This window comes from Scyliorhinus canicula, chromosome 12 (assembly GCF_902713615.1).
Source record: "Scyliorhinus canicula chromosome 12, sScyCan1.1, whole genome shotgun sequence".
Classification (NCBI taxonomy): Eukaryota; Metazoa; Chordata; class Chondrichthyes; order Carcharhiniformes; family Scyliorhinidae; genus Scyliorhinus; species Scyliorhinus canicula.
Window position 1 is genome coordinate 136,843,688 of NC_052157.1, and position 22,386 is coordinate 136,866,073.

General features: G+C 48.4%; 1 protein-coding gene and 1 long non-coding RNA gene across 2 annotated transcripts; both read right to left on the minus strand.

Moving 5' to 3' along the window:
- Nucleotides 1-1,002: 1,002 nt before the first annotated feature.
- On the minus strand, nt 1,003-8,639 carry LOC119975169. The gene is made up of 3 exons (XR_005462668.1): nt 8,605-8,639; nt 6,890-7,158; nt 1,003-1,819 (listed from the first exon to the last, which is right to left on the minus strand). It is a non-coding gene; the product is annotated as an uncharacterized LOC119975169 (long non-coding RNA).
- Nucleotides 8,640-12,079: 3,440 nt separating this feature from the next.
- Nucleotides 12,080-12,418, minus strand: LOC119974166 (60S acidic ribosomal protein P1-like). Its single transcript, XM_038812873.1, has 2 exons — nt 12,348-12,418; nt 12,080-12,286 (listed from the first exon to the last, which is right to left on the minus strand). The coding sequence occupies exons 1-2, from the start codon at nt 12,416-12,418 to the stop codon at nt 12,103-12,105; spliced, it is 255 nt and encodes an 84-aa protein (XP_038668801.1). The 3' UTR covers nt 12,080-12,102.
- Nucleotides 12,419-22,386: the final 9,968 nt, after the last annotated feature.

A 22,386-nucleotide genomic window follows, 5' to 3' on the forward strand; every position in this document is an offset into this window, starting at 1 on the left:
GCCACTGCAGGTGGTGAAATTTGAATTCAATAAAAGTCTGGAATTAAAAAGCCTAGTGAAACCATTGTCGATTGTCATAAAAACCCATCTGATTCACTTTCCTTCAGGGAAGGAAATCTGTTGTCCTTACCTGGTCTGGCTTACAGACCCAGACCCACAGCAATTCCCCTCAAGAGGATGGGCAATAAATTCTGGCACAGCTTGAGGTGCCCATGTCCCATGAACAAATAAAAAAAAAGCATCGACAGCATGTGGAAATATTTTATGTAGTGAGCCGTTAGGACCTTGAATACACTGCCTGAGAACGTGGTGGTGGCAGGTTCAATCAGGGCTTTCAAAAGAGACTTGGATCTGATGTGGACTACCTAAAGACACTTGACACAAGTCAGCTGTGAAGTGAATTGAGCAGCAGTTTATTGACCAGTGTATGCATACAGGGGAGAGTACCCTCAGATTGCTCCAAGAGGCATTTCAGCATTGCAAAGTTTCTCTTCCACATTTGTATCATTCCTGCGACATTCGAGCATTAATCATAATTACATCATGCATCATATGCCTTTGTTTATACTTACAACTTCACGCAGACATGGTTATGTGGAAATAAATCACACCTTGTCCATTTTCCTCCGTTATTTGCCTTCCCATGTTACAAACATCCTGGGCGGGATTCTCTCAGCCCGGGGCCAGGCCGGAGAATCTCCGCAAATGACGCGAATCGTGCCACGCCGCCCTGACGTCAGTGGGGGCCTCCGATGTGGCCTGGCCCACGATCGGGGCCCACTGATCGGTGGGCCGGCCTCTCTGGCTGGGGGCAGCCTTTCTTCCACACAGACCCCTGTATCCCTGCGCCATGTTGCATCGGGGCCGGCGAGTTGAAGAGAGCCACTGCGCATGCGCGGATCCCGCGGCACCCAGTTCACGATAGAATCAGCAGCTGGAGCACGTGAACCACTCCAGTGCCATGCTGGCCCCCTGTAGGGGCCAGAATTGTTGATCCTGAGGCCGTGTTGACGCCGTCGTGTTTCTTGACGGTGTTTCTGATGGCATCAACACTTAGCCTCAGGATCACAAAATCCCGCCCCCTGTTACTCACTTTGCTCTGATCTTCTTGATTTTCCATTTCTCTCTTTTGGCTCTCGTTTTTATCGTGAATCTGCAATTTATCTAAAATAGCAATATCCTAACCCATCTATTGCCTTATTCTTGTTGTTTTCAGCAAAACTGGCCAGAATTCTCCGGCCGTTGCGATTCACCTTTCCCGCCGGTAGCTCACTCACACCTGCGGGTTTCCTGGCGGTATGGGGTGGGTTCTATGGGAAGTGCCAATGACAAGCAATGGGAAGACGGAATCCCACCACCAGCAAACGGTGACCCGTTGTCAAAAAAGCGCTGGGGGGGGCCGGAGAATCCAGCCCACTATCTCCTCTTATGTCACCACTTTTAACTTATCTTGCATCTAGTTATTCATACCCTCATTATTCTGTTAGTCCTAAGTCATTTCCACAAATTCAGCAAATGTCACCCGTACAGTGCCCATGCAATCTATGGATTTGGTATCAGGACACAACATTTCTGTTATGTTGCATTTGAGGAACTTACAATGGGAAACCTGTTGTAATTCCATTTGTCCACTTGATTTCGACTGCAAACATTTCAATCTCACTGGGACCGGTTGAGTTCTGCTGGAACAAATTGACAGGCAAACTGGAACCGATTGGAATTAAGTGAAGCTAGTTACCATGTAGCTGTTCCAATGATTCTTTGAACTGGAAACTGTACCAGTTAAAGTCAACTGGATTGACTTCAGTTAAAAGACTGCCTGAGAAAGACAAAAAGACACGAGCGTGTCAGTACATATTTTCAGGTCAAGTTTGCAACGTATGACAAAGAGCACGATGACACTCACCTCCTCGTCTCACATATTTGCAGATACAAGTTGAAATTGAATTCACTTATTGTCACGAGTAGGCTTCAATGAAGTTACTGTGAAAAGCACCTAGTCGCCACATTCCAGCGCCTGTTCAGGGAGGCTGTTACGGGAATTGAACTGTGCTGCTGGCCTGTCTTGGTCTGCTTTCAAAGCCTGTGATTTAGCCCAGTGTGCTAAACAGCCCCATTTATTGAGGCTGTACACTTAACCATGTCAAGATTTTTGATTTTTTTTTGAGTGGAGTCACACACAAAGGGTCACATAATGGAAAAACGTAAACTGTAATATGCTGAAAATCTCTCAGGGTTGGAAAAAATAATTTCTCAGAATGGAAAGCATGAAAAATATAGGAGTAACCATTGCCATAAGTACCTTCGTGGCCGTGATAAATAACTCAGTGGTACCATTCTTTCCACTCAAACTGATTAGGAAATAACCTCTGATAAACGTGCTGTTGGGTGAATTGGACATTCTGAATTCTCTCTCTGTGTACCTGAATAGGTGCCGGAATGTGGCGACTAGGGGCTTTTCACAGTAACTTCATCGAAGTGTTAAGTGTTAATGTAAGACTACTTATGACAATAATAATAATTATTAAGATTATTATTAAAACCTATGTGGGCAGCAACTAAGAGCCTGAGCTGAAAAAATTTCAGATGGAAGTGGAACAAAACTCAGAAAAAAAAGTATACAAGCCATGAACATAAAAGATAAAGAAGATTAGAAATAAACATACGATTACAGTGGGGGAAGGTAACCCCTTCCTGCCCTTTTCCTCTGTGACCCATCTGTTCCCCCTCACCAGACGTGGCCGTTCCAGCCCACCCCCTACTCGTCTCACCCATCCCGGTATTCAACACCCCACTCCCTCTGCTTGCCAACCTGATCGCCCAAATCTCTTGTTGGGGGTCACTTGCCATCCTGATTCCTTTGTGAGAATGAGATGAGCTGAGGTATCTTGGATGAAACCAGCATGAAAGTTTCCTGCTGTGGAAATCTTCCAATTCACATGGTCAAGAAGAGCCATCCATGTTCACGTGCGTTGCAGCAGACCTTACAGTACTGTCAGAGGCAGTCTTCTTGAGCAGTGTTGTTCTTTGAGTGAAAGTGGTCTGCAGGTCAGTAGCAGCCAGTGTTGTAACTATCTTGTTTAAATTAGTGTTCTGCAAACACCCTGCTAAATAACCAGCATGGCAGTATTTATGGCAATGTTGTTGCTGGATGCCATCCCAATTTGAAAATACCCCATTCCTTGGTACAAGGTTCTGTCAAAATTGGGTAGCTGGCTCTGCCCTTTTACATTGCCCTAGGATTTTATGGGTTCCTTGGGGACACAGCCAGTTGCAATAGATGCAGAATAGATGGTATGAGGATCATGTCTTGGGCACGTTTTCATTACACCTCTATGAAGTGCCCCTTTGTCTCAGTGTTAAGGGGCTAAATAAGGATAAGTGCTGTTTAGAGGAATGTATGCATGTAACCAGTGCTTTATCTTGAATAATGCAGAGATGATACTAGTTCCTATGGCCAGAAACTGTCATTTTTGGCACGAAAACCAGAGCGAATCCCGTTGGCCTTAACGGCGCAAACTAGACGGGAATTATTGGCCAGCCCATGGTACTATGTGTCTGATTCACCCACCTTGGGGTCATCTGAACAGTTCAATTAAGGGGGTGCTCCTTGTAAATGGCTCCACAGCGCTTGCTCACAGTCTAGCCAAGAGGATAACAGCAAGAAAGTCAGCTGCGAAATTCACAGAGGGTGCCCTGACATGATGCTGTGGAGGAGAGGAGGGCAACTGCTTACCCTCAGGCAGGCATGAACCCCCCCCCCCCCCATTAAGGTGACCAACCCTGCATGGAAGACAGAGGGTGTGCTGGTGAGTGGCAGTACTCTTCAAAGGAGGACAAGGGTGGGCAGTGCAGGAAAAAGAATGAATGACCTCCTCCGTGCAGCCATGGTAAGTGCTTCTTGTCTTCTCTCCCCACTCTCCCACTCACAGAATCCTCACTATGCCAGCTGGACCCCACTTGCTGCAACCTGGCTGGGCTCTATCACTCGAACGCCCACCCACTTTCTCTTCTCCCCTGAGTCTCCTCTCATCATTCATCCCTGCTCACGTGCAGTGCCCACACATGTCAGACATCATTGCCATCTGACCTGGCATGTGGCCTGTTTACAACTTCCCCATTTGTCCGTCTGCAGGAAAAGCTGGCTCATGTCCACCCCGGGAGAGCAAAGACAGGCGGTGGAATGGTTGAACTCTGGATTGTCACTCCGTGCAAGGAGGGAGCACTGGAGCTTGCACGGGAGGAACAGGAACAGCCTGTGAGGAGAGCGAGGTGGGTAGGAGAGAGAAAAGTGAGGACCCTCTGCACTTTCATCCATCTCCCCAAACTCATGTGAGTTCTGTATCTCCAGGACCTTTGTTCTGGCCAAGCACTAATCCCATGTCCCTTCCCTTGCAGGAAAATCACCCCAGCAGCCTGGCTCCACTAGCAGGGAACCTGCGCCAAGTCAGGACACAGGTTCTGAGGAGATGTGGGTGCAGGATACTGAAGAGGTGTCACAGTTGTCACCCATACCCTCCACCAGCGCTGAGACACATACTTCGATGGGCGATCATAGTTGGCTGGCTTCTGGATCACAATCTAGTGAGCACCTCACTGCAAGAGATCCTCATCAGGCTGCAGCAGGGAGGTGCCAGGGATAGGACAGTCAGACATCTGCTGGATCCCAGGACTCAGTGTTCCCCAGCCGGGCGCTTTGCCTCTGGCATCATTCAGCCCTCAGCTGTTGGAGATGCAAAATAGAATCGGGAATACCAGGAAGGGGTGTCCAGGACACTTCTGGGGTTGCAAGGCCGACTGGAGGAGTTCCTGCCAACCCTGCAAGGGTGACGTCTGCCAGGAGAGCCTGGGGCTTGATGTCCACTCCATAGGGGAGTTCCCAATTAATGTTTCAGGCCATGAGCTCCACGGTTCAGACCATGAACTGGATGGTTCAGGATATGAGCTCACTGGTTGTGGGCATGAACTGCATGGTGCAGACACCAGTGGGCATCCACGAGTGCCAGCACCAGAGGACGGCAATGTTTCTGGATCTCACACCAGCTGTTCAATGTAGGGACCCATGGAGAGACACAGGGGCACACAAGCACCTATAGGGAGGAGGATCCGCTGATGCCCAGTCCATGACCTTCCACCCAGAAGATCCTGGGAGTGTCCAGTCCATCTGACACCCCCCTTCCAGAGACTGAGGCTCCGCCAGCCCAGCAGACAGAACAAGGTGGCAGCATAACACCTGTTCCACTCGCAATTAGACTGGAGACCCCCAGGTCCCAGCCCTCCAGAAGATGCCCGTCAAGGTCATCTTAGATAGCAGGACAGGCAGTCAGAAAGCTGTCTCAACATCTGGGTAGATAACTAAACATAGCAGTGGGGTGAAGAAGGTTAGGAAATTAAGTGTGGGCACGGGTGACGTTAGACACTTAGAGATGTAAAGCACTGATGTTTGTATATATTTGATCTCACAATGTATTAAAACTCACTCTGTGGCTGCCCTATCTCCATTGATCGGTGAATGCAACGACACATCTAATGTTCGGGATGCATTCAAATGTACACTACCACCTCCCTCGCCTATATGCCATGATGTCATCTCAGTGCATGTGTTTCCTTCGCACTGACAGCACTCAGTATTGATACAGGGAATCCTCTAACCAAACCTGCAATCCCCGAGACAACATCAGGAGAGATGAGTGGCTATAACATAATTGCTCTGAAATGACAGGGAGTCTTCCACCAGCCAGACAGAAGTCAGACATTTGCAGTGTCTCTGAGGAGCAGCATATCCCTTTCCTCACTGCAAGTCATCATCACCTTCCTGCATCGAAAAGGCAGCTAGTGTTTGAGGAACCCCAATCACCAACACCTTGAGTTGTTATTCCTCACAGCCCCCTGAGCACATAGGAAGGGCCACGTCCAGAAAGGTCAACTGAGTGTCTTCCCTAAATTCTGGCGTCCTGAAACCCGGTCACAATGAGAGCATCTCCAACCCTCCTGCCCATGCGCACCCTTAACCACACTTGGCCACCTTTATCCGCTTCCTCTGGAGGGTTATCTTCAGTGCCCTCCTCAATGTCCTCAACGTCCTCCTCATCCAAGGAGACATCCTAGTCCTCCATATCCTCCTGAGCAAACTCCTCACCCACTAGGTTGTGGAGCGAATAGCGCAGCACCCCAATGTGGGAGACCCTGAGGGGACTATATTGGAGGGATCCACCTGACCAATCCGGGCAGCGGAAACACCTCTTCAGAATGCCTGTTCTCTCCTCGATCACAGTGTGAGTCACGGTGTGTGCCTTGCTGTAATGACTCTCCATAGCAGTCTGTGGTCTCTGCCACTGGCATCATTAGCCACACTCTGAGGCGATAGTCCTTGTCCCTGCGGAGCCATCTCTGTAGGTCCAGAATCTGGAACCAGCCAAGGATTTAGCTGTTATGGATGCTCCCCAGGAAATGGGCACACATCTGCATGGTGCACCTAGTGCGGTGGCAGGCCAAGTGAACATTAAGGGAGTGGAACCCCTTACGATTTATGTGAAACACACCCTGGTGTCATGGCAAATGGAGAGCCACATGGGTGCAATCAATGCTGCCATGCACTTGTGGCAGACCCGCGATCTGCCCTAATCCCGTGGAGCTGTTATCCTGGCTCACCAGGTCCTGGTCAAAGTTCATGTAGCGGTTCACCCTAGCAAAAAGCGTATCCGGCACATCCCTGATGCATTTATGTGTGGGGCATCTGGGAGATGCTACAAAGGTCGACATTGGAGGCTTGGAAGGAACCACTGGCAGAAACATTGAGTGCAGCAGTGATCTTCTCAGCCACAGGCAGTGGGTGTCCTCCTGCGCCATGTGGCACCAAGGCCTCGAGGATATGGAAAAAATGACTCACCTTCTCCCTCGTCAACCACAGTCTCCGGCGACACACGGTCTCAGAGGGCTCAAGGAAGGAAAGCCGATGACGGGGGTCTCTTGCTTTTTGCATCTCCTATGAACACCCACACCAGCTGGTCTATCCTCTGGCTGCTTATCAGGACCTGCAGCCCCCTGGTTCTCAGAATTAGTGCAGACATACGTTGATTCTGCAGTCTTTCCTTCTCCAACGCAGTTGTAAATATGACTGCCCGCTTCACAGACTCGATTGCAATATCTGAAATTAAACTGAGAGGGAATAGAGAGAGAGATTGATTTCTAACTTAGAACTCATGACCATGCCCTGACCCATTGGCCATCCTTACCTGGCAGGAGCCACTCAAAGGACATCGCCTGCGGTGTTCGCGCACTCACTAATATCAATTCCTGCCCCATCACCAACGCTGCGTGGTTCCTTGAATAAGCCCTTACCCACTCAGCCTCAGAGATGGGCATCAACCTAGGGATGCCTTCCCAAGTGCATGGGACCACTGAAGGCTATTTCAGGAGAGACTTGGGTTTCCTGGTCGCACTTGGACACTGACATTTGGACGGTGAGGTGAGTGTTGAGAAGTGGGGCAGGAATCCAATGGGACTGCTAATGGAAAAGCAGAGGTCCTGAGGAGAGGTGAACGCCTTGGTCCTTGTTTCTGAGGCAGCAGGTCTGCCAGCCCACTCACCAAAAGCTGAGGCTCAGTCTTGGATGCAGCACTGTGGGGAGATGATGGTACAAAGGGTTAACTCCTGAGGGTCAATCAGTACTAACTGGGGATAATCGCTTCCTCCTTCAGTGCTAAGCAGTGCTACTAAGCATCCTGGTAACTCAAGCGGCAGCCATCAGGGAGCTCATTGCTGTCAATACATAATGAAGATCACTGGATGGTAAATCCTCAGCTGCACCCAGCATCCCCCCAGGAGAGAGCTCTAACAAGCATTGACTTATGGGCAACCACACAGCCTCCTGCTTTCAGAGACCCCCCCCCCACACTGACAGACTCCCCCCCCCCCGCCCTCATAGACTCCCATACCCAAACTCTGAATCCGCCCCCGAACCTCATAGCAATGCGCGCCAATGTGATGTCCTGCCAGCTGGGTGGGAAGCTACAGCGAGGGCAAACGTTACATTGCATCGTGACACCCGCTAATGAGATGATAATACATGCAAATCAGGCTTGCGCCTTTCCTGGGCGGAAACTTGTTTGCATCATCAGAGGGGGGGGCTGGGAAAATTGCAAACCAAAATTTCGTCATCGAGATTTAGCGGCCATTATGGGAATTGTGTCCACGGCTAATGTGGCCGTTAAATCGCTGCCTATGTGTGTAACAGGTTTTATTCAGGTTGTTTTAAAATGTGTACTGTATGCTTTTAGCTGAAGCTCCCAGCTCTTTCTACAATTCTGTTTACTGAACTCCCTGAGTTCACACCCAGACTTAATTTATCAAGCACAGTGAGCATCAATTATAAATAGACTCACATAATCACAGAACAATTGAACACAACAATCAGACCCATAATATCCTATTTTCTTATCCGTGATATTTACTGACAATTAAAATTGCAATCCATTTCCAGCTTTTATATTCATGTCCATTTTCTCGTTAAATTAATGAATTGTGAGGAATAAGCAGTGAGAAAAGAGAACCAGGATCAGTATGATTGTTCCAAAATTGAAAGCTTAAAGGACCAACCTTTACCTTTTAGTAGCAGATCCTCACAAAGTGTGATGACTCGGACTGGAAAGAAAGGTCAGCGCTTACATCACCATGGTGCGCAATTAGCTTTCGCAATTGTATATCGCACAGGAACACTGGGTTGCTAATGGAGCCAAAGCTCTGTATTCTACAAACTACATGCCATAAAGTGTAAGCAATGCATCATTCTATAGTCAAAGTAAGCCTCAGGTGACAGGTGAAAGCAGATGTGTTGACATGGCTTTTAGCCAAATTCACAGTTGTTCTTCCTGATTGCACTCAAATGCGATTTGCTCATTCTATGCTTTATCGCTTAGTAAACCAACAAAGACATAAAAAGCTGAAAAATTAAGGCTTTCTTCAATTATTTTCAATGCTCAACTGTCGCTTTCAAGGTCACATTTTAATTATAAACGGCAGTTGTGAACGGACTGTGACTTTTATTAAAAGGTAACTTGGGGTCAATTTAGGCCGACTAGAATGAAGCAGCAAGTGTGTGCCATGGGGTGGCGGGGTGTGTGAGCAACTGCCGCCCAAAGGAGTCAGCAGTAGGCCAGCTGCTAGTGAGAAACATGCTGACTATGTACGCAGCATAGGCTGCTCCCCGGGAAGCGGAAAAATCAGGAGCTGCTGCAAGAACTTAACTACATCAAGAGGTTTCTTTCTTGTTGCCAGGGAAGCTAGGTAGGGGGGCAACATTGAGGTTCTGCATGAAGATGAGGGCACCGAGAGTTCCAGCAGGGTCCCAAAGCTTTCAGGTACAGCTATAGAAATGCTAGCGGAGCAAGTTCAGAAGAAGAGGGAGGTTTATTTGAATGGTCAGAGGATGCCAAAGCAAATTTGTGAAAGGGTATCTTCTCCTGGACCTGCATGGAGTACAGAAAGTAAGTGAGCGATCTCACCAGGAGTGTCAAAGTAAAACTCCTCTTTCTGTTCCTGGTACGTTCTGTGTTGTCCCGAAGGGCCAAACCTTTGCCCCTGATGGTTGCCTACATGTAAACAAGAATACCTTCATTGTGGCTCCTTCCTGCTTTCATTCACGCTCTTGAAAATTGCTGTTGCTCTCGCAAATGGTTCCTCCTCTTAGCCACAGACATGAGAAATTTCAGCAGAAAATCAATCTCCCACCAGTCGGACCTTCCTGTCCCTCTGGCAGTGAAACCCCATCACGGTTTCCTGGATTGGATTCAATGGAAAATCCCATTGATAGCGGCAGGACTGGAAGATCCCAGGCTGGCCAACGGTGGGCCACCTCCCAACGCCAGGGAACATCACAAAATCCGACCAATTTCCTATCCCCATGTTATAGCCCACTCACCACAATACCCCACACTGTACTTTCTCCCTCAGTCCATGTGGGTTTCTTCCAGGTGCTCCGGTTTCCACCCACTGTTCAAAGATGTGCAGATTGGTTGGATCAGCCATGCTAAATTGCCCCTTACGTTAGGTGGGGTTCCAGGGATAGGGCAGGAGAGAGGGCCCAGGTGGGGTGCTCTTTCGGAGGGTCGGTGCAGACTCAGGATTTAAGAATTTTGCCCTCAACACCCACTTCTAAATTATTTATATAAATCAGAGTAAGCAAGGGTCCCGACACCGAGCCCAGGGGATCACCACTTTCAACTGGTCTCCAGTCTGAGAAATGCCCAACTATACCTACCCTCTGTTTCCTATCCCTTAGCCAACTTCTAATCCATGCTTCCAAGGAACCATCAATCCCAAACATTTTTAATTTGCTCACCAACCTGCCATGTGGCACCGTATCAAATGCTTTCTGAAAGTTCAAAGGTGGGGTTCTCCCATCGGGCGGCTAAGAAATAGGAAACTTCTGGAAAATCATCGTTCCAGGCTTCCTGATCTCAAAACAACTCACCCCTCCTCAGCTCCATCCCCACTTCCATGTCGATATCTAGGCCATGGTGTTTGATTTAGCATGAATTCAGAATGAGGTGTGTATAAAGGTTTTTTCCAAGGGGAATTGAATAGTTGTAGCCCAATACTGCCTGGTACTTTTCTGTTTATTTTTCGGCTATTACCGAGGGGTAATTATTTTGGGAATACCACCCAAGAATTTGGTCTTAAAATGCTATTCTAGGCTTGTACAGCTTTAAATAATGTTACCTAAAATTATAATTGTGGACAAACCTAGAGAGAGAGGAGGTTTCTTTGAAATGCAAATGCCACAAAAGCAGATGTTTTATTTGAATTTCATGAAGCTAATGAATTAGATGCATTGAGTCTTTGACATGCGTTTTCTGTGGAGTCATCAAAGAACCTACAAATTACGATAAACAATTATTCCCACAGAAATGGGATAAATGCAAACACAAATAACAAGGAAAAAACACCATTTGCATTCACACAAAGCATGATAAGCATATTTTCTTAATGTGCCATTCGGGGATATTTCAGCTGCACTTCACATTGAAGCTATTAGACTATACTTTAATATAAAAAGAGGAGTTAAATTTGTGACAACTGTTATTAATGTTCAGATCCAAAACATTAATTTACCTTCTCTCTTTACAGATGTTGACTGATCGGCTTTCTAATTCTAGAATTTTCTGTTTCATTTTTTCTTTTATATTTACGCCAAATATTTTATTACATAAATATGTATGAAGGGTGTCTTCATATAATGTTTGGAATGATTGCTATCTGTGTACCTATCAGCTTGCTTATCTCAGAAAGTACTCTTTATAACAATCAGACATGATTCGCGCAGTGGTAGAACTCTTGAAATGAAATGAAAATTGCTTATTGTCATGAGTAGGCTTCAATGAAGTTACTGTGAAAAGCCCCTAGTTGCCACAATCCGGCACCTGTCCGGGGAGGCTGGTACGGAATCTAACCGTGCTGCTGGCCTGCTTGGGTCTGCTTTAAAAGCCAGCGATTTAGCTGAGTGAGCTAAACCAGCCCCTCTTGCCTTCAGTCCAAAAATTCAAGTTCCACTCAGTCCAGTGCTGAGAGAGAGTTACACTGTCAGAACGGTCATGTTTGGGGTGAAAAATTAAACTGAAAGCCTGTCTACGCATCCCCCCAGGTCAATGTAAAACAGTGTTTTTCAAACTTTTTTTCCGGGGACACATTTTTTGTCAACTGGCCAACCTTCGGGACCCAGGCCGGCCGACCTTCGGGACCCATGGCGGCCGACCTTCGCGACCCATGCCGGCCGATCTTCGGAACCCAGGCCGGCCGACCTTCGGGAGCCACGCCGACCGACCTTCGCGACCCATGCCGGCCGATTTTCGCGACCCACCATTTTATCTTACCTTGTTTGCTGCTGATAAAATAGAGGAATCGCAATTGCGCCCAAAGTACGTAATGGCGATGTTCAGGGTCCGTGACCTGTTCTCTGCCTCCCTCAGGCAGGAAGATTACACAGAATGTTTTTTTTTAATCTTCTGCATCTCCGATTGCACAAATTCAGCCACAGCATCTGGCTTTGATATTAAATTTTTATTTATTTTTTATAAATTGTAACAATGTTGTTGCACGGCACGTTTAATCAAAGAGACCAAAGCCCATGTCATCATCAGACTCTAAAGATTCTTCCTGTTTCTTCTCTTCCTTCTTCTCTTCAGCAGCAACATGGGCAGTGATGGAAACAACTGCTGCAGAAGCTGGGGCACTGCTACCAGCACCAACGTTGCAGATCAGACTATTGACGTCAATATTAGCCAATGCCTTGGCAAACAGACTCAATGGTCACACCAGCTGTTTTCATCAGGGCATTGAGTTTGTCTTCGGTGACAGTGACCTCGTCGTCGTGCAGGATGAGCGCGCTGTAGGTACAGGCGAGTTCCGAGGTGGGTTCCATGCGCTGGATCTCTGCGGGTGGGTCTGATGGTGCTAGTCACCGGGGGGAAACTCGGCCTTAGCTTTGTTCAGAAGAACCGAGCACTTCCAAACTGGGCAGAGGGAGCAGCAGCCAGCTTTTACCAATGCCGGCTGCGAACAACCATTTTACCATATTTTAAAAATGCGGCCGCACTGCGCATGCGCGCCTGCTCATCGGTGCACATGCGCAAAACTCTGCATATTCGTACCGACAAGCGTGTGCACACACGCAATGCGGCCGCATTTTTTTTATATGGTAAAAAGGCCGCTCGCAGCCGGCACAGTTAAACACCGGCTGCTGCGGCTGTTGCGCGCGACTTTGCGCAATCAAGGGCGCCGCGACGGACGGCTCCACAACCCTCCCGACACACACCCACGACCCATCCGTGGGTCGCGCCCCGACTTTGAAGATCACTGATGTAAAAGATCCCATTGCTTCATGCACAGCGGCTGCCGGACTTCTTTGGCTTGGCACTTTGGGGCCGGGTGGTGGCACAGGGGCAGCACAGTGGCAGAGAGGTTAGCACTGGTGCATCACAGCGCCAGGGACCCGACATCGAGTCTGTTTGAGTCCGACCTCTGTGTGGAGTTTGCACTTTCTCCCCATGTCTGTGTGGGCTTCCTCCGATTACTCCTATTTCCTCTCACAGTTCAAAGATGTGCAGGTTAAGTGGATTGCCATGCTAAATTGCCCTTTAGTGCCCAAAGCTTGGGTGGGGATACAGGGCTAGAGTGGGGGTTGGACCTAGGTAGGGTGCTCTTTTGAAGGGTCAGCACAGACGTGATGGTCCGAATGGCCTCCTTCTGCATTGTAAGGATCCTGTGATTCTCCCTCGTGTCTTAGCCAATATTTATCCCTCATCCAACACCTAACACATTGCTGTTTGTGATAGCTTGTTATTCACAAATTGGATGCAAACACCTCTATTACAACAGCAATAACACTTCAAAAGTGGTTCATTGGTGGCAAAGTACTTTTGGATGTCCTAAGGTCATAAAAGGCGCTCTAAGTGTATTCATTTCTTTCTAAACTCAAATGTCACTTCATTCAAACTATCCAACAATGCAATCTTTAGCAGTCAGTGACCTTTTCATGTCATTTTCCTTCATTCAATTCATTGATTGATTCAATTTTTTCTATTTCAAATAAACTTCGAATTATTATGAGTTTATTGTATTTATAATAATACCTGGGATGAAATTAGCCCTTCACCTGCTGTATGCCGAATTTTACTGCAGTTCAAGTGCCTCTTTGAATTCATAGAATCATAGAATTTACAGTGCAGAAGGAGGCCGTTCAGCCCATCGAGTCTGCCGGTCCTTGGAAAGATCACTTTACCTAAGCCCACACCTCCACCCTATCCCCGTAACCCAGTAACCCCACCCAACCAGCCCTTTTTGGACACTGAGGGCAATTTAGAATGGCCAATCCATCTAACCTGCACATTTTTGTGCAGACTCCGCATAGGCAGTGACCCAAGCCGGGAATTGAACCTGGGACCCTGGAGCTGTGAATCAACTGTGCTAACCACTGTCCTACCGTGCCGCCATGTAACTGTAATTATTCAATTATTCCAATTGCTAAAGATTAAAGTCAGCTTTGGGGCGGGGGGGGGGGGGGGGGGGGGGAGGGGGGGGGTGGAATAACTCTAAATAATGGGAATATACAGTAAGCCCACTGTAAGCCCACATGAAAGAGGAAAATATTTCACCTTCTTATGAAAGATATATGCAGAAACTTTGACTTGCCTTATTTCTCTTTACAGATGTTTAATCAAAAGCAAGAGAGTTATGGTGACTCTTTACAAAGTACCGGTTTGACCTCAACTGAAATATTGTGTTGAAATCCGGACACTACACTTTAGAACAGCTGTGAAGGCATTGGAGAGGAAGCAGGAAAGATTTACGAGAATATTCAGGTGATAGGCCTCAGTTACATAGGTAGGTTGGGGAAGCTGGGGACGCTGGCTTTAGAGAAGAGACTTCTAAGAGGAGCTTTGATAGAGGTATTCAAAATCATGAGCAGTCCAGGAGGAGTAGATCGGGAGAAAGCTTACGCATTGACAGAGGGACAAAGCACCAGGTGACACCGATTTAAGATAATTGGCAAAAGAAGCAGCGCATGTTGAGGGAAAGCTTTTTGTACGCAGCGTGTTAGGATTTGGAATGCACTGTCAGAGGCAGATGCAAAAATTGCTTTCAAAAAGAAATTGGATAATTATCTAAAGAGGAAAAAAATGTAAGGTAATGGGAAAAGGGCTGGGTCATAGAACTACCTGAGCTGCTTGTACAGAGAGCCGATATGGACATGCCAGGCGATCTCCCTCTGCGCTCCAGCGATTCTATGAATTGATGATAGATCCATTCTGTCTTTCCAACAATTCCTCTTGTGTTCAATTACAGACTTAGAGTATTTGTGGAGCTTTCTTTAACCAGGTAAAATTTAGGCATCATAATCTGGGTGTTGAGCACATGGTGGACTATTACCTTTAAATTGTACTGCTTCAGAATACCACATCAATATTTAATTAATAACTCTCCCACTCCTACATGGGACAAAGGTCATTGTGTTAGCATGCTTAGCAGGTAATGAAGAATAGAAGACTTAACTACTTAGCATCTGAACCACTATTAGCATCTTTATAATATTGTTGAATAACTTGAGAGGTTATACGTAAATGTATTGTGTTACCATGGAACCTGGATTTCATTTCAGCCAGGCATAAGAAGAAAGGTTCTTCCAATAGCAGCCATCATTAACTCTGGAGTCCGAGTCCTTGCCCCTCCTATTTCTCATCGACATGCTGCCTGTCATAATATACACCAGTATATCATGGTGCAGACACCCACTGATGGACACACACTGGGACCAATCAATATGTACAAACACCGCAGCCAATCACCAGTTAGAATACACACACTATAAAGGCAGAGGGCACCCCGGTTCCCGCTCATTCTGGGTGCTGCCTCTCAGTGTAACAAGAACTCATCCAGCCCAGCACAGACTTACAACACGTGCTGAGAGAATCAACTGGTTCGGACAAGACTTAGGTCTCTAGTTTAAGTTAGCATCATTTAGACCCACAGTCATCGTGTGTTAGTTAGTTAGAAGTAGTTAATAAAATTGAGTTGAACCTTCATTAGTGTTGGAAGTGTGGTGGGGGGGGGTGGATCCGTGGAAGTTTGCGAGGCCAGGGGCCAGGGAATTCTCATTCTTTTCCCATGTTCATAAGGCATACTCTCGGATTGACTTTTTTGTAATGAGCCGGGCGCTGATCCCAAGAGTAGAAGACACGGAGTACTCGGCGATAATCATCTCTGACCATGCCCCGCATTGGGTGGACCTCGAACTGGGGGAGGAGAGAGACCAGTGCCCGCTGTGGCGCTTGGAGGTGGGGCTGTTGGCGGGCAAAGAGGTTAGCAGGCGGGTCCGGGGTGTATAGAGAGGTACCTGGAGGCCAATGATAACGGGGAGGTGCAAGTAGGGGTGGTTTGGGAGACGTAGAAGGCAGTGGTCAGGGGAGAGCTGATCTCCATCAGGGCCCATAAAGAAGGAAAGGAGAGGAGAGAGAGGGAGAGGCTAGTGGGGGAGATGGTAAGGGTAGATAGGAGGTACTCAGAGGCCCTGAGGAGAGATTACTTAAGGAGCGGCGTAGCCTCCAATCCGAGTTTGACTTGTTGACCTCCAGGAAGGCGGAGATGCAGTGGAGGATGGCACAAGGGGCGGTGTATGAGTATGGCGAGAAGGCCAGCCGGATGTTGGCACACCAGCTCCAGAAGCGGGAGGCAGCGAGGGAGATTGGGGGAGTGAGGGAAGGAGAGGGGAGCACGGTGCAAAGTGCGGTGGGTATCAACCGGGTCTTCAGGGACTTCTATGAGGGACTGTATCGGTCTGAGCCCCCATCGGGGGGGGGGGGGGGGGGGGGGGGGGGGGGGGGGGGGGGTCGCCTTTTGGACCGGCTAATATTCCCGAGAGTAGAGGAGGAACAGGTGATGGGGCTGTGGGCGCCAGTTGGGTTGGAGGAACTGGTCAAGGGACTAGGGAGCATGCAGGCGGGGAAGGCACCAGGGCCAGATGGGTTCCCGGTGGAATTCTACAGGTAATACGTGGACCTGTTGGGCCCGCTGCTGGTTAGGACTTTCAATGAGGCAAGGGGGAGGGGGTCCTGCCCCCGATGATGTCTAGGGTGCTGATCTCTCTGATTTTGAAGCGGGACAAGGACCCTTTACAGTGCGGGTCGTATCGGCCGATTTCACTTCTCAATGTGATGCGAAACTGCTGGCAAAGGTACTGGCCATGAGGATTGAGGACTGTGTCCCGGGGATTATACACGAGGATCAGACGGGTTTTGTGAAAGGGAGGCAGATGAATACCAACGTACGTAGGCTCCTGAATGTAATTATTATGCCGGCGGTGGAGGGGGAGGCGTAGGTAGTGGTAGCTACGGACGCGGAGAAGTCCTTCGATAGGGTGGAGTGGGGTACCTGTGGGAGGTGTTGAGGAGGTTTGGGTTTGGGGAGGGGTTCGTCAGCTGGGTAAGACTGCTGTACGAGGCCCCGGTGGTGTGTGGCCACGAACAGGAGGAGGTCGGAATATTCCCGGCTATACCGAGGAACGAGGCAGGGGTGCCCTTTATCCCCCCTGCTCTTTGTGCTGGGGATTAAACCCCTGGCCATGGCTTGAAGGGAGTCTATGAATTGGAGGGGGTTGGTGCGTGGAGGGGAGGAACACCAGGTATCGTTGAATGCAGACGACCTGTTATTGTATGTGGCGGAACCGGTGGAGGGAATGCCGGAGGTGCTGAGGATCCTCAGGGAGTTTGGGGATTTCTCCGGGTATAAGCTTAACATAGGCTTAAGTGAGCTGTTCGTGGTGCAGCCGGGAGACCAGGAGTGGGGGATTCGTGAGCTTCCGCTAAAAAGGGCAGAGAGGGGTTTTAGATACCTGGGGGTGCAGGTGGCTAGAAGCTGGGGGGCCCTGTATAAGCTCAACTTAAGGAGGCTGGTGGAGCAAATGGAGGAGGAGTTCAAAAGGTGGGATTTGCTGCCGCTCTCCCTGGCGGGTAGGGGGTAGTCCATTAAAATGATGGTGCTCCCGAGGTTTCTGTTTTTGTTTCAGTGCCTCCCCATCCTGATCCCTAAGGCTTTTTTTAAGCGGGTTAACAGGAGTATTATGGGGTTCGTGTGGGCTAAAAAGACCCTGAGGGTGAGAAGGGTGTTTCTGGAGCGGAGCAGAGATGGGGGGGGCTGGCGTTGCCTAACCTCTGCGGGTATTACTGGGCTGCCAACGTGGCGATGGTACGCAGTGGGTAATGGAGGGGGAGGGGGCAGTATGGAAGAGGTTGGAGATGGTGACCTGTATGGGCACGAGCCTAGGGGCGCTGGTGACGGCACCGCTGCCGCTCCCTCCGATGAGGTACACTACGAGCCCGGTGGTGGCGGCGACCCTCAAAATCTGGGGCAGTGGAGATGTCACAGAGGGGAGGTGGGGGCCTCGGTGTGGACCCCGATACGAGAGAACCATCGGTTTGTCCCGGGAAAATGGATGGGGGGGTTCCAGAGCTGGTACAGGGTGGGTATTAGGAGGATTGGGGACCTGTTCATCGACGGGAAGTTTGCGAGCCTTAGGGAACTGGAGGAGAAATTCGGGCTCCCCCCCCCCCCGGAAATGTCTTCAGATATATGCAAGTAAGGGCGTTCGTTAGGCGTCAGGTGGTGGAGTTCCCGCTGCTGCTGGCGCGCAGGGTTCAGGATAGGGTGCTGTTGGGGGTGTGGGTTGGAGAGGGTAGGATTTCGGCAATTTATCAGGTGATGCAGGAGGAGGAGGAGGCCTCGGTGGAGGAGTTAAAAGGTAAGTGGGAGGAGGAACTGGGGGAGGAGATCGATGAGGGTACGTGGGCGGCTGCCTTGGGAAGAGTAAATTCTTCCTCCTCTTGCGCTAGGCTCAGCCTTTTACAATTTAAGGTGCTGCACAGGGCGCATATGACCGGAGCAAGGCTGAGCCGGTTCTTTGGGAGTGAGGATAGATGTGCGAGGTGTTCGGTGGGTCCAGCAAACCATACCCACATGTTCTGGGCATGCCCAGCGTTAGAGGAGTTCTGGAGGGGCATAGCGAGGACGGTGTCAAAGGTGGTGAATTCCAGGGTTAAGCCGGGCTGGGGGCTCGCAATATTTGGGTTGTCGGATGAGCCGGGTATGCAGGAGGCGAAAGAGGCCGGTATTCTGGCCTTTGCATCCCTGGTAGCCCGGCGAAAGATTCTGCTTCAGTGGAAGGATGCGAGGCCCCCAAGCCTGGAATCCTGGATTAACGACATAGCAGGGTTTATTAAATTGGAGAAGGTGAAATTTGCCTTAATGGGATCTGTGCAAGGGTTCTTCAGGCGGTGGCAGCCGTTCCTAGACTTCCTGGCGGAGCGTTAGGAGAGGGCCAGTAGCAGCAGCAACCCGGGGGCCGGGGGTGGGGGGGGGAAGGAGGGGGCGAGCGGTATGTTCATGTTTGGTTTGAGATTTACTATTGTTTATTGTTTATTGGTTAACGTTCATTTGTTTGTTTATTGTTGTTTCATTTTTTCTGTAAAGGGGCGGGGGGGGTTTCTATTTTCCTTTTCGGTTATTTATAATGTAAAAATTTTGAATAAAAATATATTTTTTAAAATAAGTCTTCATAAGTCCCATTTACTGAGGGTGAAGAGAAATAGGTGACGAAAATTAGAAAATGATTGCTTTCTTTCAGAAACCTCTAAGGCGGGCCGCTGTAATATTTGTAAATTATTCCCTGGCCCAAGGAAAGACAAACAGGCATTCGGCGACGGATACTCTAACTGGAGAAATGTTGGAAGAGATATTGCTGATCATGAAACTTCCAAAGCCAGTGTGCCCATTTGTTCAAAGATGTAAATTATCTGGAAGAATTGATTCTATGTTCTAGGCTCAGTTTGAAAAGGAGTGTTCATATTGGAGAAACGTGCTGTGACGTTTTGTTGCCAAAGTCAAACTGCTATCTTCTTTGGGATGACCTTTAAGAGGACATGATGACTTATCATTGTCAAATCAAAGAGGTACATTTTGTAGCCTGTCGTGGATACCTCAGCGAATTTGATGAGTTTCTCAATGAGCATTTGAAAATGATCAATATGCAAAGCTCAAGGATGACAAACGTTTTAACCCACCAAACCTACGATGACTTCATCACTATAATGGCAGCGTGGATCAGAAACCAATTCACGAATGAAGTAAAAGATGCCAAATACTATTCCATAATAGTTGATTCAACACTAGACGTGAGTCACGTGGACCAATTAACATTAATGTTAAGGTAGGTGAAGTTGCAGAGCGATTTCTCGGTTTTGTCCAGCTACAATCCCACACTTCGGAGTGCCTGGAGACAACTGTTTTGGAAATCATTGAAAATTTAGGTTCAGAGATCAAAAATTGTCGCGGACGGAGCTTCGATAATGCCACAAATGTGACAGGAAAATATTCAGGTCTACAAGAAAGACTGAACAATGCAAGCCCCTGTGCATTATTCATCCCATGTTCCAGTCACTCCTTGAATCTAATCGGCAACACTGCAGTTAAATAATGTGAAGGAGCAGTATATTTCTTTTACTTTGTTCAAAACATGTATGCCTTTTTTATTTGTTTTCCACGCATCGGTGGAATATGACGCAATCACGATTGGAGCAGGAAAATTTGATAGTCAACAGAATTTGTGATACCAGGCGGTGTGCTCATGCAGATGCTGTTTTGGCTTTGAAAATGAGCTTTGCTGATATAAAGGAACCCTTACGAAACATAGCCACATCAAGTTCAGAAAAAACTATGTAGAAAACTGAGGCAAAATCCTTAGCAGAGAAGTTTAGAAAAGTGATCTTGCTGTTTTTACTCTTCTGGGGAACCAAAGAATTGACCAAAGAATTAATGCCATCAGCAAATCATTGCAAAATGTTGGCACACCTATATTGAATGCTGCACAATTGTTAACCTCAGTTAAAAGTTTGTCAGGGGACCTTCGGTGGCAGCTATGTGGTGAGCAGTCGCACACACGGTGGGTCCCGACAGGGTAGTACGATTTTGGATCATTCTGCCCAGTTTATGGGCGATTTGTTTGGTGGAAAGAAAATTTGTTTGGGCAGCACAGTAGCACAGTGGTTAGCACAATGGCTTCACAGGGCCAGGGTCCCAGGTTCGATTGCCGGCTTGGGTCACTGTCTGTGCGAAGTCTGCACGTTCTACCCATGTCTGCGTGGCTTTCTTCCAGGTGCTCCGGTTTCCTCCCACAGGGGCTGGTTTAGCTCACTCGGCTAAATCGCTGGCTTTGAAAGCAGACCAAGCAGGCCAGCAGCACGGTTCGATTCCCGTACCAGCCTCCCCGGACAGGCGCCGGAATGTGGCGACTGGGGCGTTTCACAGTAACTTCATTGAAGCCTACTCGTGACAATAAGTGATTTTCATTTCATTTCAGTCCAAAGATGTGCAGGGGTACCCATGGAGATTTAAGTTTCCGAGCAATAAGGAGTTCTCTTTTTTTATCCCCATGTCCATCAGGTTTACTCCCGGATTGCTTTTGGTACGGTGGAAAGGTCTCTTCTCTCTGGGGTGGGGAGGGGGTTGCGGGTTACTCAGTGATTGGGATATCAGATCATGCTCTGCATTTTGTGGACTTGATGTTGGAGCTGGGCCGCTCTCAGTGACCCTTGTGTAGATTGGACATGACGTTGCTCGTGCATAAGGAATTTTGCAAACGGATGTCTTCTGTCATTGGGGAGTATGTTGAGTTCAATAGGAATGAGGCGGTCTCACCTTCTACGCTCTGGGAAGCCCTGAAGGCAGTTGTTTTTCTATTAAAAAAAATTATGAAAAAAAAATCATTTTTTCCAATTAAGCGGCAATTTAGCGTGTTCAATCCACCTACCTTGTGCATCTTTGGGTTGTGGGGGTGAAACCCACGCAAACACTGGGAGAATGTGCAAACTCCACACGGACAGTTACCCAAAGCCGGGATCGAACCTGGGACCTCGGTGCCGTGAGTCTGCAGTGCGACCACTGCGCCACCGTGCTGCCCTTGAAGGCAGTTATTGGGGGTGCGGGGGGGGCGGCGGAGATAATCTCTGATGAGTATATAGGGCTAAATCTGTGAAGGTAGAGAGGCAGAGACTGGTGGATGCCATTGTTGTGGTGGATCACCTCTACTCGATCGTCCCGACATCGGAGTTATTGATGGACAGAAAATAGATGCAAATGGAGTTTGAGTTTTTGTCGACAGTGAGCCAGCTGCGACGCTCGAGGGGACATATTATGAGCATGGGGAGAAGGCCAATCGTCTGTTGGCTCGCCAGCTGAGGTAGCAGGCTGCCTCCTGGGAGATAGTACAGGTAAGGGACTCAGGCGACTGGTTGGTTTCTGACCCAGAAAAGGTCAATGAGGTGTTTAATGCCTTCTAACATCAGTTGTACGAGTCAGAACCCTTTTCGGTTGTTCTATTATCAGGTAACAAATATCAATAAAGTGCGGGGGAATTCAAGGATCTAACTCTCTATGCAGGCGGATGAAAGAAGTTTTGTGCATAGGGTCGAGTTTGAGGGCCCTTTTTACTGTACCATTCCCAGTTTCCCTTGCTAGATTCTCTTTGAGACCTGTGGGTATAGCCGCTTTGAGAATTTGGAATCAATTTAGGCAGCATTTTAAACTGGGCTCCATGTCACTGTTGGCTCCGATTTGCAGGAACCAAAGGTTTGTGCCGTCTGGCTTGGTTTCATCGTTTAGGGCACGGGAGAGGGAGGGCATGGAGAGGTTTAGGGACATGTTTCTGGAGGGTAACTTTGCCAGCCTGATGGTGACCAGTTCCTATTAGCGAGGCGAAGGCTGGGACATCTGCCCTCATCTGCAGCAACAATGAGTCCGATACAAGATGATCAGAGGATTAGATAGAGTGGACAGTGAGAGCCT